This window comes from Sinohyriopsis cumingii, chromosome 3, assembly GCF_028554795.1.
Source record: "Sinohyriopsis cumingii isolate HCF-2022 chromosome 3, ASM2855479v2, whole genome shotgun sequence".
Classification (NCBI taxonomy): domain Eukaryota; kingdom Metazoa; phylum Mollusca; class Bivalvia; order Unionida; family Unionidae; genus Sinohyriopsis; species Sinohyriopsis cumingii.
This window is the reverse complement of record NC_142963.1, coordinates 24676637-24694540: the sequence shown is the minus strand read 5'-3', so window position 1 is coordinate 24694540 and position 17904 is coordinate 24676637. Positions and strand designations below refer to the sequence as shown.

General features: G+C 37.6%; 1 protein-coding gene across 3 annotated transcripts in view; it reads left to right on the top strand.

Annotated features, from left to right (window-relative positions):
- Positions 1–17904, top strand: part of LOC149802553 (protein CLEC16A-like) — a 175278-nt gene that overhangs the window by 20149 nt on the left and 137225 nt on the right. For all 3 annotated transcript variants that reach the window (XM_089951800.1, XM_089951799.1, XM_089951801.1), the window contains exons 4-6: positions 892–959; positions 8080–8160; positions 13575–13680. In XM_089951800.1, coding sequence (XP_089807926.1) covers positions 892–959; positions 8080–8160; positions 13575–13680 — 255 coding nt within the window. The remainder of the gene's footprint in view (positions 1–891; positions 960–8079; positions 8161–13574; positions 13681–17904) is intronic.

Here is a 17904-nt window from a genome sequence, read left to right as displayed (position 1 = left end):
AAGTATGTGGAAATGGGAATCGTTGAAACACAGGGTCAATGAGAACATGGGTCAGTTAATCAGGAAGTTGAATACATATAGACAAATGGAAGATTTGAAGCACAGATTACAGTCTTTGTGGTATTAGTTCATTAAGCAGATTCTTTTATAATAAAGAGAATCCTCCTCCACCTCCCCTTTTTGCTGAAATTAAATAATGAGTAAAAAAATTGGTTTTAAAAAAGAAAGCAAAAGAAGTGTAAATACATTTTCCATGACAATAAACAATGTGAAAGTCTTCGAGTAGTGCTTAAAGTTGGGTAAATTTAATTTACTCTTTTCAACTTTGTTGGAATGAATTAAAATCTTCGCAAATATTATGATAAAAAGGGTCACTTGGAGCAGATTTGTATTTTTTTAATTTATGTTCAGATAGTATCTAATTTATTTTTATATCATATTCAGATGGTATCAAATTCATTTTTTTCTACCTTATTCAGATAGTAGATAGTATCCAATTCATTTTGTAATATCTACTAATCTTGTATTGATAAGTTTCATTTTTTAGCGTCATGTATTGGATATAAAAAAGATGGCAGAGAAATATTTGTAAATTCCCCCGTTGGGTTTAAACACTGTTGTGGCCTTTTTTATATTTACAGTTTTAGAACCAAGTTGTTTAAAAAAATGCTGAGGAAAAAAACATGCAAGCTAAATATAAATCAGACTTCATGGTTCGTTTTTTTTAATTTTTTTATGTCCCTTTTCTGTGTACATTTCCAGATGTTAATATCAATGCCATTTGATATACATTATAAATCAGATTTTTGGATATTTATTTTACATGAAATGTCCTGAACTAAATAAGCTATATGTTTGCATCAATGTTTATCAGAATTTTTTCTTCTTCAGATTATCTGTTGTCCAACAATCATGTCAACTCGATCATTGTTCACAAGTTTGATTTTTCAGATGAGGAGGTAAGTACACATTATTCCTAATAGGAATTAAAAAGTCCTAAATATCGAAAACAAATTGCACAAGTAACCCTGGCCTAAGGATGCTACATTATAAAGAACAACTTGTTGATAGAGAACAATTCCAGAAATTCCTGAAAGAGCTGAAGTTACTTTGTAACCGTCAGAAATAGATTTCTTACTGTTTTGAAAACTTACAAAAAAGTTATTGATCTGATTTAAATAGAAAACATTAGTTCAGCCATTTTCTTAATACATCCAAAATATTTGTTTCATAAAATTTGTATTCAAACACCATAATATAATGCAAGGTGCACTGTATCATAATGATGTCCATCCATACATGTCTGTTACCTATTTTCTTTTCTGCATAATAATTCTGTCTGGCCACCATCAACAGTTACAAACTCTGTGGATGGCTTGTACTTGGGGTTATGTAGAACCCGGTCAATTGCAGTGATCAGAAGGATCACTGTGACAAAAAGGAGAAAAATGATTTACACTTAATAACTAGAGTTCTCCACCATCTACAATTACCAGATTTTGAAGAAAGCTTGCATTTGGGGGTAAGGAAGAACTCTATCGGTTTTGGGCTCAAATGTCAAGGTCACTAACAGAAGAAAGAAAAATGGTTTCTGCACAATAACATTAGTTCTACATAACATACCTGGACCAAACTTAGAGGATAGATTGTACTTACAGTTAGGAAAAAGCTTATTCACTTTTGAGGGTCAAAAGTCGGGGTCATCTTGACTGAAAGAAGAAAAAAAATTCTGTGCAATAGCATTAGTTCTTCATCACTGACCTAGACCAAACTTTGTGGGTGACTTGCACATGCGATAAGGAAGAACCCTATCATCAACACTAAAAGAAGAAAAATGGTTTCTGCAAACACATGGCAGTTAATGACATTATGCTTTCACTAAAGTTTGTGGATGATTTGCACATTTGAGACAAAAGAACTTATTAATTTGTGGGCTAAGGGACCAAAGGTCAAGTTCACTTTGAAAGAAAATTATTCTTTTACACAATAACTTAGTACCTTGACCCGTTTTTGGAGGCTTGCTCTTACAGTATGAAAGAACCCAGTTAATTTGAGGTCAAACTCATTGTGGCTGAAAGAAAAATCTGTTTTGCAGAAAAACTTGTTATGGAGCAAGTTTCTTGGCCAAACTTTTTTTGATGGCTTGCACTTAAAGTAATAAAGACTTAAAGAATCTGAGGCTTATAGATATGGGGTCACATGACCAAATGTTGAGGAGCTCTTAGTAATCTCATTGCCTACAAGGAAAATTGTTAAACATTGGTGGGGGGGGGGCATATAATGTGCCATTCACAGTACTCATTATCATTACAAGAAACTTTAGATATGGCCATCTGCCCTTGCTTCAAAGGATTATTGTACAGCATTTGTTTGTATACAACATGGAAATTTGTGTAGTTTGTGGTTGGCCATTTTATACTTAGTATGCAAAGTACCTGTATCTTACAAAGAATTCTCTTCATGATGATTTTTATTGGTATCTGCTAAAATATTATTAGATGTTATATCTATAGTACAATATGACACAAGCAAGTGTTCGATACTAAATTTAAAGTTGAAAAATTTGCTAGGTGTGAATGAGATCCTAACAGTATAAAAATATGTATTACTGTTATTTCAACTGCTCTGGTGGCCTAGTGGTTAGAGCGTCTGCCTCAGATGTGGGAGGTCGTGGGTTCGATCCCTGGCCGAGTCATACCCTCTCTTGGCATCCGTCCGTCTACGAGAGACGATGGCATAGCTCCAAAGTACGCTTTTGCTTATCCTTCTTTTTAGCTTTCTTTTCAGCTTGCTTTATTCTTCTCTTTTCCTCTGCGTTTTGAACTCCCTGCCTGACAGCTAGACGCCAGCTGGAACGGTTGTTTGCACAGCTCTCCCAGTCGTTGACATTGATGTTTGCTGTCTTCATATCCTTCTTGCAAACATCTTTGTAGCGCAGATGTGGTCGTCCAGTTGGTTGTGCACCTTCTGCTAACTCCCCATATAACAGGTCCTTGGGAATGCGACCTGGGTCCATTCTCTTGACATGGCCGAGCCAGCGAAGGCGCCTCTCGCTGAGTATGGAGAACATGCTGTTCATGTTGGCGCGTTCTAGAACCTCTGTGTTGGGTACTTTGTCCTGCCACTGGATGTGCAGAATGCGCCGCAGACATCTCAGGTGGAAGCTGTTGAGTTTCCTCTCGTGTCTTGCATAGGTGGTCCATGTTTCGCTGCTGTAGAGAAGTGAGCTGAGCACGCACGCTTGGTAGACACGCAGTTTGGTCTTCTCTGTGAGGTTGGGGTTGTTCCAGACCCTCTGGTTAAGTCTGGCCATCACTGCTGCTGCCTTGGCAATCCTGCCGCTCACCTCAGAATCAATGGAGAGTGAGCTGGAGATGTTAGACCCGAGGTATGTGAAGTTCTCGACAACATCCAAATTGTACCCATCGATGGAGACAGAGGGAGGGGAGTCTGTGTCCTGTGCCATGACATTTGTTTTCTTCAAACTGATGGTCAGTCCAAATTCCTTACATGCATGGGAGAGGCAGCATACCAGCTGCTGGAGTCCATCTTCCGTGTGTGATGTCAAGGCTGCATCGTCGGCAAAGAGCAATTCACGAATGAGTACCTCTGTGACTTTAGTCTTAGCACGGAGACGGGCGATGTTGAACAGCTTGCCGTCAGCCCTGGTATGGATGTACACTCCCTCGCTGCAGTCCTTGAATGCGTACTGGAGAAGCATGGAGAAGAAGATGGCAAAGAGCGTCGGTGCAAGGACACAGCCTTGTTTGACTCCGCTAACGACTGGGAATGCTTCAGATGTTGCGCCATTGAAGCACACTGTGCTGTGCATGTTCTCGTGGAACGACATAATGACAGCAAGCAGACGTGGGGGGCAGCCGATCTTCTGCAGGAGTCTGAAGAGTCCACTCCGACTAACCATGTCAAACGCCTTCGTCAGGTCTATGAAGGCAATGTAGAGGGGCATCCGCTGCTCGCGACACTTCTCCTGCAGCTGACGTAGTGAGAAGATCATGTCTACAGTTGACCTGCCGGCTCGAAATCCACACTGGGATTCTGGGTAGACGCGGGAGGCTAGGATCTGCAAGCGTGCCAAGGCAACACGGGCGAAGGCCTTTCCGACAATGCTGAGGAGGGAGATGCCCCGATAGTTGTTGCAGTCGCTACGGTCTCCTTTGTTTTTGTACAAAGTGACGATGTTGGCATCACGCATGTCCTGTGGGATGTGTCCTTGTTCCCAGCAAAGGCAGAGGAGTGTGTGTAGGGGCTGGAGCAGTGCTGGTTTTCCGCTCTTGAGGACTTCAGGCGGAATGCCGTCGCTTCCAGGAGCCTTCCCACAGGCAAGGCAATCGATGGCTTTTCCGAGCTCTTCCAGGGTGGGCTGTGTGTCTAGCTCCTCCATGACAGGCAGGTCTGGAATGGCGTCCAGGGCAGTTCCAGTGACATTGTTTTGGGTTGCATATAGCTCAAGATAGTGCTCAACCCATCGCTGCAGTTGTTTCCCCTGGTCTGTGATGACTTCGCCCGTCTTGGACTTGAGGGGGGCGGTCTTGTAGCTGGGGGGGCCTGTCGCTTTTTTGATACCCTCATACATTCCTCTTGTATCCCCGGTGTCAGCAGCTGTCTGTATACTGTTGCAAAGGTTCAGCCAGTAGGTGTTGGCACAGCAGCGGGCGGTCTTCTGGGCGTTATTCCTTGCAATCCTGAGGGCTTGTAGTGTTCTGGGGCTAGGTGCAGCCTTGTATGCCAGAAGGGCTTTCCTCTTTGCCTCAGTCACGGGCTCCATCTCCTCCCAGTTTGCATCATACCAGTCGACATTCTTTCGCTCCCTCTTCCCGTAAGCTGTGATGGCTGATTTGTACACAGAGTCACGGATATGGGACCACTTGGAATCAATGGTGTCATCAGGTGTCACTTTGGTGAGGGCTTCCTTCAGTTTGCTGATGAACTGCTGTGTTTTCTCTGGGTTGCTTGCACAGCAGGTGTTGATACGTGGGTGACCCTTCTTCTTGGCGTGGTGCAGCTTCTTGGGTAATATTCGCACCTTGCTGGCCACGAGGGAATGGTCCGTGTCACAATCGGCACTGTGGTAGCTGCGGGTAAGGAGGACACTGGCCAGTTCTGCACGCCTGGTGATGACGAGGTCTAGCTGGTGCCAGTGGCGTGAACGTGGGTGTCTCCACGACACCTGGTGGATCTCCTTGCATTTGAAGAAAGTGTTTGTCACACATAGGCTGTGGGAGCAGCACATCTCCAGCAGTCGCTGACCATTCTCGTTGATCTTGCCCCTTCCGTAAAAACCGAGACAGGTGGACCAGGCCTCATGGTCAGCTCCCACTCTAGCATTGAAGTCTCCTAGTAAGTAAAGGCTTTCATTGTTCGGGATACTGGATATTGCCTGATCCAGAGCCTCATAAAACTTGTCTTTCTCCTCGTAGGTGGAGTAGAGGGTTGGGGCGTACACACTGAAGATGTTGACCGGGCCTAAGGATGTTGACAGCCGGAGGGCAAGGATTCTCTCAGTACCTGATGATGGAGGTTCAATGAAGGCGATTAGCGTGTTCTTGACGGCAAAGCCTACACCATGCTGCCTAGGTTCATCCAAGGGCTTCCCCTGCCAAAAGAATGTGCAATTGGCTTCCCTGATGGTGCCGCTGTCAGCCAGTCGGGTCTCCTGGAGGCAGGCAATGTTGATGTTCAGTCGGGAGAGTTCTCTGTCAATGACGGAAGTCTTCCGTGCATCGTCGATCTGCTGTAGGTCAGTGGTCAATCCAGGGCACATGGTCCTGATGTTCCAGGTTGCAAAACGAAGAGTTGGAGTCTTTTTATTTCTTCTTTTAGTCTTTCCTGGTGCAGAGTTTTGTGGCCCACTTGTCGAGATGGTTCTCTGAGCTCCACGCACCCAGTGAAGCAGGCAGGCCATGGCGGGCAGCACCTTACTGACTGGGGGCTGCCCAGCTTGAGGCGGGCGGTAGCTGTCCAGTGAGACCTGATGATCTCTCCCACCGTCAGAAGTAACCCCTGGCGCCAAGCTCTACGCCAATCGAGCTTTGACTTAGAACCGGTAAACTGCTACTTCTCGTGTTGTGCCGACGCCGTACGACGACGCTGGAGTGTCCTCTCCAGTGGAGCTATGAAGCCTGGGCAGGGTGGTATGGAGAATCAGCTGTTGCCCATGCAGCAGATCCCCCCTCTCCACGCAGCTGGTGTGCCCAAGGGAACGACGAATGCCGATACAGCTTGGCACCAACGGCGTCACAGGAGTTGCCGGAATGACGTTGAAGTCAATGTCATACCGCCTTAGGGACTCCATCTCCGGATTTTCTGTCGGGGTTTACTCCCTTAGCCTTTCCCATGAGTGGGTATAGCCACAAGGCAGCAGAGGTTTGGAATCGGAGTTTTCCTTCTCCTAGATGAGCTACCATCCAAGGTTTACGAGTCCCATCTACCCGAAGCAACTGGTTTTAAGGCGCCAGTGGGCCGCCTTCACCCCTTCTCCTGTTAGTAGAAAACATGGTCTGCCGGGCTTCAAATCTAAGCCACTCGCGAAGGCCAGGAGCTGGATTTTAGTTGACAGAGGCAGTAGGAGACGCAGGCCGTATGGGGCATTTTGGAGGATTGGGGCGCTTGTCTCCCACTCCCACCCCGGGCAATGTCAACCTTAGACCGAGTCATACCAAAGTCTTACAAAAATGGTACTAACAGCTGCCTCGCTTGGTGCTCAGCATTAAGAGGTTAGTGTTAGGACTGGTTGGCCTGGTGTCAGGATAATGTGACTGGGTGGGACATCATGCAGCATGATGCCCCAGTGCTAGACATCACTATAAACTGCCACATTGCAGACATCGTAGCAATATGACTGAAAAATTGTTAAAATTACGTTCAAAATCCAAAACACATCACATCACTGTTGTTTCATGGCCCAGGAATATGCATTTACCAAAATCTTGAGAATGATTTAACCTTTCTTGCAGGAAAAATGGGTGGCCAATTTCCATCTTTTCAGGTTCCATGGGAACATGTCTAAAATTTTGGGATTTGCTTTTAGTGAACCACAAGTTACATTACAGTCAGCATCAGAAGTTGGTAGTCCTGGTTACCATCACTCTTTTCTATCTTTCAGGGTGCTATCCCTTTCAAGAAATATAATGAAATTTTATTTCCATATCTGGTATTGATCATCATTTTACTTTCAATACACTACTATCAAATGATAAGAACTCTTTCATGATGCAGCTTTTGATTGTGTTCATGATTTTTAATTGACCTTTTTAGAAAACTGGCTGTGTTAATTTCTTTTCAAGAAATGTGACATGAAATGTATTTGAACAGGAAATGTTAAGTTTAGCCAGTGTCTACTTGCAATGCTAACAGATGCAGATAAAAATGTGCATCCGCTCAGACTGAAAACAAGCCATTATAGACAAATTTTAAGAATTCATTTGGCAAAATCACGTGTTTTAATGAAATTAAAGAGCATCAGAGACATGGGTGCATGGCCTATTGTCATCCCAGACAAGTGGATACCTCATGTTACTCGGCAACTCTGTCACAACTCTAATTCATAATCATCCCCATGTCACATCACTGAAAAGGACACATGTATGAAAGAGCTCTTGATACATATCAGCTTAATACCATCCTGGATGGCATAGACAAGTGCATCTATAAATTATTTGGCAGCTGTTGTTCACAGCTCTATATTAAGCAATATCTCTACATAATGTCACTGGTGAGGACACATGAATGAAAGGTTACAAATAAATACTAAATAATTGATCTAATTTAAACATTTCTGCTACATATGTAGTGAAGACAAAATAAAAATTAGATTGAAGAACTTAAACTTTATTTTGTGGAAGCTGAAATTTGGGTTTCCACGTAAATGGAGGTTCCTCAGATATGGTCATTCACTTACAAATACAAGGAACCAGGAATATGATAACTCTGCTGTGATCAGTAAGTACCACACCAAATATTGAATATTAGCCACACTGTTTGTGGGATTGAGTTTAAAGTCTGTAATATTGAATTTAAAGTCTATAATAATAATAATAACTTTGTGTTATCTGTTCATAGGTGATGGCATATTACATCTCTTTCTTGAAGACTCTGTCGTTGAAGTTGAACAAACACACAATACATTTTTTCTACAACGAGGTAAGATACAATTTTCATTTACATGTACATTTTGGAATAAAATGCCCTGCCCAAGGATACACCATTTTAACTGACTCAGTGATATTGAAATTATTTTATTGTTCCTATTGTTTTAAAAGTATTAATGAATTCTGATGTAATTGTAACATCATATGGATGCTTTCATATGCGACCACTCTGGTGACCTGGTGGTTAGAGTGTACACCTCAGATGTGAGAGGTCATGGGTTTGATCCCTGGTTGAGTCATAACAAAGACTTATAAAAATGGTACTAATGGCTGCCCCAGTGCTAAACATCATTATAAACTGCCACACTGCAGTCCTCATAGCGATATGACTGAAAAATTGTTAAAGCTATATTAAAAATCCAAATCACACATACACACACACAAATCACACACGCTTTCATATGCACAAATCTCTGTTATTACGTCTTTAGCTTGCAATGTCTCAGTATTCAGATTTTTACAAATATCTGTCATCAATTGTTGTTATCAATCTGATTTTGTTTATCAGGATTTTAATTCAAGTATACTAAATTTGATATATATCCATACTAAATTTATACATTTCTTCTTAAACTTTTTATATTTTATACGTATGTATGGAAGAATGTGCATTGGTTTATACCCTCCATTGATAAGAGATCACCCATTAGGACTCAAAGACTGGTCTCTAATCTAAAGTCTCTAAAGTCAAACAAATGGTTGCACATCAGGGTTGATTGTTTTGTGTAACTGAGTCATCCTCACAAAAATAAGACATATTACACCACTCCCTCGATAAATCACACACAAAGGAGTCCAGAAACATCAACCACATTATAAGTGAGGATGTGAGTTACCAAGGGACCTTTATAGAATTAATAAAAGGATGGAAGCAAAAGTATAGTGGGTGGTGTTGGTGACATTGTTGAATCTTGTTTTATAATCATGTTGAAAATTAACTGTGAATATCTCAAAAATTACCTTTATTTTCGGATAAATTATATTGAAGAGATTGTTAAAAACATTATTCCACATGGTTTACGTACACTTAAAATGTGTACTGCTAACCCGGTTGCATACTACATCATTGCTTTTTGTGTTGAATTGGATACATTCTGCTTTCATTGTATAAAAAAATGATCAACATTCATTTTGAGAAATAACTATGTTTTCATTTTTATTTTGTCACTAATTAGATCAATCAGTTGATAGATTTAGTAGAATGACAAAAAATAAATTCACAAAGGTTAGTCATACCAAAGGTGAATTCATTGGGTCTAAACAGATTTTAGGGGAAAAAACAAATGAGTGCGTGATAGTATTTGCAGTTTTGACACACTTGACAAATATCACATTTCACGCTCTGATTCACCATGTTTATCCCTCCCTACAGTGAATTTTGTTTTATTCCATGTCAGTGTTAGAATATCAGAAGCCATCCATGGCTTGCCGTGAAATCAGAGTCATTATCCATCCTTTTTTGCCATTGTCTCTGCCTTGAGAATTGTTCAAGAGATAGGAACACCTTGTTCACATTGCTGTGTGAACCAGGTGTACACAGCATCATCTAATTCTGTATTGTTTGCAATCCATGCCCATTTTCATTTGAAACCATCATCAAAATCAACATCATGCATGTAATCCCATAATTTCTGCTCATCCTTGAGTCAGCCTTTGAGTGTTGAGTGTGCAATTTTGAGTTAATTACAAAGTTTAAATTTTGCTTCACCATTATGAACTGTATCAACGGCACAAAACTTTCCATTCACCGAGTATGCCTTTTGCATGATTCCTTTACTCTCCATTTACAAATGATTAATTACGTTACCAGGGCTCTCAACTAAACTTCAGGATGAGGAGTCTTCACTCACTTAACTCAGTAGTCCACAATCAGTTTCTGAGATTCCATGGCATAAACATGAGAGTTCTTTACTTTAAAAAGTATAGAAAAGAAAAAGAGAAACACATACTCATTATTTTAAAATATTGAGAATTCTTAGCCATTTATAGTATCACACTAAAAAGAACATATTTTTACAGTAAATAGAATGTTAAGTTTAAATATACCTGTAAATTTATAGTTTGTTTTTAGACCAACAACAACAACACAACCAAAAAAAAATCAGACCAATACAATTTTCAGCAATTAGTTTCAGTCCCAAGAATGATCACTTAGAATGCTGTAGTTTTCTCTGCAAGGAGAATATCATCTCTATTCCCACCAAAGAAACTAACAGTCAACACCTGACATTACACTGTGCCAACTTACACAAATATGAATTACCATAATTAAAGAAGGAATGAAAAATTTAACACAGTAGCACATGTACATAAAAACTAATTCGGAATAAATATGTTAATTAGTTAAGGTGTTAAATGCCCTAAGAGTTAATTGTGGGGTATAAGGTGAAATATAATTTTGGCTCAATGATAAAGGTGAATTAATATTTTTACATGTATTGTACCTAAATACATATAGCTTGAGTCTGCAGATTTGAATATTCATTAGTGTGATTTCAAAAAAGCTTTAGATATTGATACTCACATATCATCCATCAAATGGTAATTGTGCCTAGTTTTTGTTTATTGATAACATTAGTGTCATTTTCATAACATGTTAATTTCTTGAAAAATGAAAACAGATTTTGCAGACTCATTTTTAACAATGAACTCATTTAAAACATCTGCTGATACTGTTGTTATAAATCACCTTTACGTAAATAGTCATTATTATAATTAATATGTTACATAGATGATATGATGCTATTATCCAAATCACATTCTGAAAGCTTTGATTACTTTCATGATTTATGTTCATGTTGTTACCAATTTAATTTAAGCACGGTTAAAACAAAATAGGGCATTGCTTATTTGCCATTCAACTGTGTGCTTACATGCTCAATAGAACACAGTTTCTTTCAAGTATGTCAGAATAGGTTTCGGATCAGCAGTCCTTTCCACAAGATACTTGCAATGACAAGGATTAATGGTTAATTAGTCACACTGATTTGATGCCTGTCTACTTAAGTCTAACCTTTAGCTTTTAGCTGTTCTACAGTTTTCTACAGCTGCCCCAGATATGTAAAGGGGAGTGTCCTGGGAAAAATGAGGTGCAACACAGGGACACGTTTCAGTGAGAAGCATCATGTCCTTTGAAAATTTCATTATTTATTTGACCTGGAAACTCTGGTCTCAGAGCTGTGTATTACTGATTAGTATATATACTTTAATAATGTTAAGCACATAAAATTTAAAACCATGTTCAACTGGTCCAGTAAAATGGATTGATTTTGAGACATGATAGTGATCACAAGAGCTTATGCAGGTAGGATTAAATGCCTTTTAACTATTTTATTGTACCTCCCTTGATTTGATACAAAAGACATTCTTATTGTGATAAAACAAATCAGGTCTCATTTAATAGATTTTTACAGTGCAGCCAAAGTTTTAGATCAAAACACAGCCAGCACTTAATTGGATTCTAACAGAAGTGCTTGTGGGTATTGATGTGACGGTTGATTGACTCTCTTCATGTTTTAATAGAAGAAAACATACCATGATTATACTGTTTACATTGAAACAAAATTAAAAGATAAAAACATGAATTTCACTTGATAAAACATTTTTAATTAGTATTTATTTCTTTAAATGTTGATGTCTGTTTGCAGATTGCTACCGCTCCGGTGGCCTAGTGTTTAGAGCATCCATCTTGGATGCGGGAGGTTGCGGGTTCAAACCCAGGCCGAGTCATACCAAAGACTTATAAAAATGGTACTAAAAGCTACCTCACTAGGCATCAGCATTAAGAGGCTAGTGTTCGGACTGGTCTTGTGATTGGGTGGGACATAACGCTACATGTCTGCAGCATGATGCCCTGGTGCTAGACATCACTATAAACTGACACACTGCAGACATCATCACGCTATGGCTGAAATTTTTTTTAATGCTTTATTTATTTATCACACACACATACACACTCATTGATTGCTATTTCACCATATATTATTATGTACCATGTATTGAGAAAATCTAACAAAATATGTGATTTCTTATCGAAACTTGCAAATTTCACGATGTTGATTCTAACTTTTGGGGTTCTAACTGCCATTTTCATTGATAAAACAATGGATATATCAAGGTTTCATTTATCAATTCTGATTGCAAACAGGTTGGTGAGTTATCAAGGGAGCAGATCATTGTTATAATTGTTATTATTATTATTTATAGCATATAAGCATGAGAAACAGGGTCAAAATTTATGGTTGCAAAGACATGGAGATGTTACGGTGTTACCCGCTATAACAATGTTTGAGGTCAGTAGAACCTGAGTGTGTTATAGACTGAACCGTGTTATAACAAACCAAGTCAGTTAGCTGAAAAAAATCATGCATTTACCTAAAATAAAAGGCTGGAGGGGTAATAAAAGCAGTCACAAAAATATGTACTTATTAAATGAAGACAAACTGGTCTGAAATACACTTGTATATTGACAACTTACATTTGTGTAGTACAATCCATAATCCGTTAAGTTACTGTGTATGTATATAAAAAATATAAAAAAATCTGCATACAAAGGACAGGATATTAATTACTAGCAAGCTGCCAATAGTCCGACACTATTTCGTTTGAAAGACCCATTATGAGATAGTGCCTCATCCGGCTGATTTCTGCTGCCAGAAATGTCAACATAAAAAAAATGCAGAGATCTCACAGCATACAGTATTCAGGTCAGATGTCTGAATAAGCAGATTATGATCTAACAATGCACTGTTGAGACTGTTTTTGCCAATATGAACCAAACATTTTTTTATGTAACGATAAATAGATTTTAGTGCATTTTACATCAAGTTTCATTTTCCTTTCATGGTGCCTCTGAATATCTCTACTCCAAACCCAAATACAAGTTTAAATAGCCAACAATGTTGCAAATAAAAATCACCATATGGTATATTTTGTTGCCAATAAGGGGAAAAAAAGCAATTTGTGACTTTAGGGAAGCCCAGCATGATCCTTGAATAAATGTCTTAGACATTATTTTTTGTACTTTTAAGATATATTTTTTTCATGTGTGAGAAAAATAGATCAATATGAAATTTCAGGATCCACACCATGATCATCTTATATTAGAATTCATGTGTTATCTTCCCCAAAATGATAATAAACTTTGTACACATTATTTTTCGTACTTTTAAGAAAGAATTTCTCGAGCCATGCAATGATCATGTTATATCGAAATTCATGTTATAATGGAGCATGCTATAGCAGGGTCACACTGTGTGTGGCATAGGTTCAGCTGTTATCCATTTTGATCTAGCGTTTTAGACTAAAAAGAAAATGTACATGAAATTATTTATCCCTGAAATATCACACAGTGAATCTCCTATGCAAGTAAGCAATTTTGATTTTGATAGTTTTCACACCTTGCAGCATACCAACGACTTTGCCTTATATACAGAGGCTATAAAATTCTTCAACCACTCAGAGAACATGGTCCGCATCGCTGTCAGGACTATCATACTAAATGTATACAGAGGTGAGTATTTACTAATTTAACTTTTACCATAGAGATTTATGTTGAGTACATTTGTGGAACGTGAGACATAACTTTCTCACCCATGTGACGGAGAAGTCTACCTTTTCCTATCTCAGTTTGGTTATCTCAGTCATGGTGTCCACACACAAAGAACTACTTGTAAAAAGAAACTGATGTCTTCTGTTTTGTCTGATGGAGTTGTTATAAAATCCAACAACAGCAACAACAGATATATAACAAAAATAAATTTACTTATAAAGCAGCTTAATTTCTCTCCAACATTGATAACACCATCCAAAACATTTTCACACACACATACACGTTGAGCTATTTGATAGAGCTCCAGACACACAGGTAATACACATCACTGGCCACACAAAACCAGGGTCTCTCTGGTGCTACTGCAAAGCTTGCAAAATCCAAAAATGTGTTATGAGAAACTGGTTTCTTTTAAAACTTTGTCAAACACCCATGGTCCACCCAATTTGAATCAAATATAATAATGCCATTATAAAAGTAAACTCCTGTACTTTACCAACCAGACTCGTTCATTCATCAGTCCACATGTTATTCCACGAAAAAAGATTTTCATGTAGTGTATCATTGTACTAGTGGTAGGAACACTTGCCATATTTCCAGGACAGAAAATATAAATTTCCGAGAAAGTCATGAATTAGAAATTTCCTGACGTCACTATACACTTGTTGGAAATGTACCCAGTAGGCATATTGTTCTGAGCAGTATCATACTGTTGCCTATCATTGAACATTTTCCAAATGAGAACGGACAAAAGTTAAAACCATATTAAAGATATTAATTATTTATTGTCAGTTTTGTATGATATCTTTCAATTAAATTTTCTCATGCATAGAACTAATGTACTTAGGGTTGACAGGTCACCCAATTGCTCTTGTACTAGGCATAGACAAGTGGGGACACAAATAACATAACCCTTTGACTGGGATTTCCTTGTCTCAGTCCAAACCCCAACAAAGATTCTGCTAATATCTTTTCCACTGTCAGCAGCTTGTTTGAGGTTTTGGTTGAACTTTTGAGCAATGTGTAGATCATGGGCAAAATTTACAGGCCCTGGTCTTTTTTTTTATATATGCTGCCATGATATACTGTCTTTCTGTCACAAATTTTATTTCTGATCAGGTACTTTTTAGTCATTGCATGGATTGAAAACATATTTGGTATGTGATGTGATGGTATGTGATTTAAGATCAAAAGGAGATAAATTGTCACTTTTCCATATCCATATCAAAATCTGAGTTATGACATCAGTTTGAAATAAAGAAAATTCCTTTGCTTCCTGAATTTTGTTACTGTTTGATAACCTTTGATGAACTGAATTGATTCAGACCAAACTTAGATGCTTAATAACAAAAGAACCTTGCTTAAATTTAGTTTGTTCCTTTCTCCTTAGGAATTAGATTCGATTATGACTCCTTTAATTTAGTCTTTGCATTATAAATTTCATTTCCAGTAGATAACTTTTGAAGGACTATTTAATATTAACACAGGTAGTACTGGAATGTTTTTGTATTACCTTGTCGCCTATGCTGATTCGTTTCTAGCTACCCCATTCATGGATGCAAGGATGTTTAAAAGCAACACAGATTTTTTTTATAGCCAAATCCATATTACTGCTGCAAAATTAGTATTTGTGGTCAAATTGGGGGTTAAATTGTATCAGGTGATGCATAGATGCAGATTGCTAATACAAAGTTGTTGAAATTGGTATGTGTGTTCATGGTTACCATGTCAACCAAATAGAGTAAAAGGGTGTAAAAATATTTCTTAAAAGAAAGTCAGACATGATTCATACTTTTCCATCAAATATAATAATGTGGATAGTCAAACTTTTATCTTCATGCCATTTATATTTGCAATTCATTATTTCAAGATCAAAGCTGATTGGTCAAAGTTTTACTGTATAACACATCTGTACATTTCTGTATTTAATAAGAGGAACGGTATTGAATCAGTGTGATAAAACTTGTACGAGTGGATTTTTTTTAAACATTACTACTCATAAAGAATTTTTTTATTTTTAAATTCATGAATTTACTTTGGTTGCCATGGTAATGAAAAATAGTCTTATGAGGATGAAAGAATTCAAATGACATGTATGTATTACCCTAGAAATTGTTGGCATAAACTTTTGTCCAAATAAAGAAAACATTCATTCTTGACGAAAACAATGTAATCAAAGCATTTCGTCTTTACCATGAGGATAAAACACTAATTTATTATATGGTAAGAATTATATTGATTAAATTGGAACATGAATAACATAATGTTTCTGCAGTGAGGTCAGACTCAGGTGGCATGACAGAAAATATTTAAGTTTTTCATTTGAAACTAATTTCACTGAAGATTTTTCAGATTTTTATGTAAACACAAATAAATTCAAATTATACTGCTAGCAAGAATCAATTTGACAGGATACATGCAGCTATAAATGTGGCATATATATGGACTAACACAAAACCCAACTGTACTTAAACCATCAGCTGCAGTGGACATGGACTTTTTTATGATAACACAGAGATGTGAAAGAGAAATACATTTTTCCTCTTAATATATTTTTTAAAAATGTTTTTCAAAGTTTTTTAGTTTGGAATTTTAAAACTGTTAGGGTGATCAGATACTTAAGAATATTTGTTTTTGACCAGCTCCAGTACTAAATTTTCTGTACTTCTGAACTTTTCGTTTCCTATCAGTATGTGAACGAATACATATCACTAGTAATGGATAAATTGTATTTGAGATTACTTTAAAACGTGTAATTAATACATTTGTTGATCTATCAGATTTTAACATAATTTTGTTAAAACTGAAACCACTTGGCATTTTTTTAAACTCTGTCCTGTAGAATGTTACAATTTGTTGACATGTGCTGTAAATTTGACAATGGTATAAGTTTTAAATCAAATTAATTGTTGAGTTGTCATGAAAAACACAATGTCAAGGTGCAAACAAAAATGGCAAGAAGACAAAAGGTCTATATTTGTTTATATCATCAAGATTTTGAATAATGAAATAATTTTGCATCAGATTGTCTGACCTTGTTACCAATCTGGAAGCCAAGTTTCTGATCTGATTTGGTCAAACTTGGAATATATGAACACCAGGATCTTGAATGGGTTCAGTAGTGAGTGAGGTGCATGCATATTGATGAGGTGATCTTGCTTCTGATTGGCCGAGCTTCTTACCACTCTGGAGTCCATGTTTCTTGTCTGATTTTGATAAAACATGGAATCATCAAGATCTTGTTAAGTTCAGTAATGAGTGAGATGCATGGATATTAATGATGTAATCTTGTATCAGATTGGCTGAGCTTGATATAAGTCCGGAAGCGATATTTTTTATCTGTTGGGTTTTTTATCTTCAGCATCTTGGGTGACTTCAGTTATAAACAAGAAACTGCATATCAATTATGACTAGATTTCTAGATTTTTTTAAAAATTGGGATATAGTTAAATAGGTCAAATCAACATGATATATAGTTTTGGGAGATAGTTGATATAGCACATAATCTTATGCTTTAACATGAGTATGCTTACTGAAATTGTCAACTGATAAGTTATGTAATCCAGGTTACCATTATTAGTCCCAACTCCTTGAGGGGATGCAGAGTCAAACATTGTATTATCACTTTTTATATGGTAAGAAAATATGTTTTTGTAGCAGTCAACAGAAAATTACTCTTGAGTTGGGAGAGTTCCATCTACACATGTAAAAGCAGATAGATATGTACAGCCTCATGGCATCTCAATCATTTTAGTCTTGTTTAAGTGTTTATGTGAAGTACATGTACAAGGTTTTTTTGCACTCTGTATAGATAATGCTATAACTGGAATCATGACCCATATTTGATGCTTCTCTGACTTGGCTTCAATTTTGCTTTATAGATTTATTTCTTAAGCACTGTTCAAGCTAAAATCATAAAACTTAATTACTGTATGCACCTCTGTTAGTATCACACCCTTATATTTACTTCATGCTACATTGTTATTTTTATTTTTATCCTGACTGCATATTGTTCTAACTGGAACCATGAAACTCATCCACACTTCAGTTATAAAAGTCGGTAAATGCAACTGATATTTAATGCTTCACTGACTTTAGTTAAATTTTGTTTTAACTGTTCATGCTAGTGTCATTAAACTGAATGATTGTATATGTCTATGTTAGCACTGCATTCACTAAAAAGCT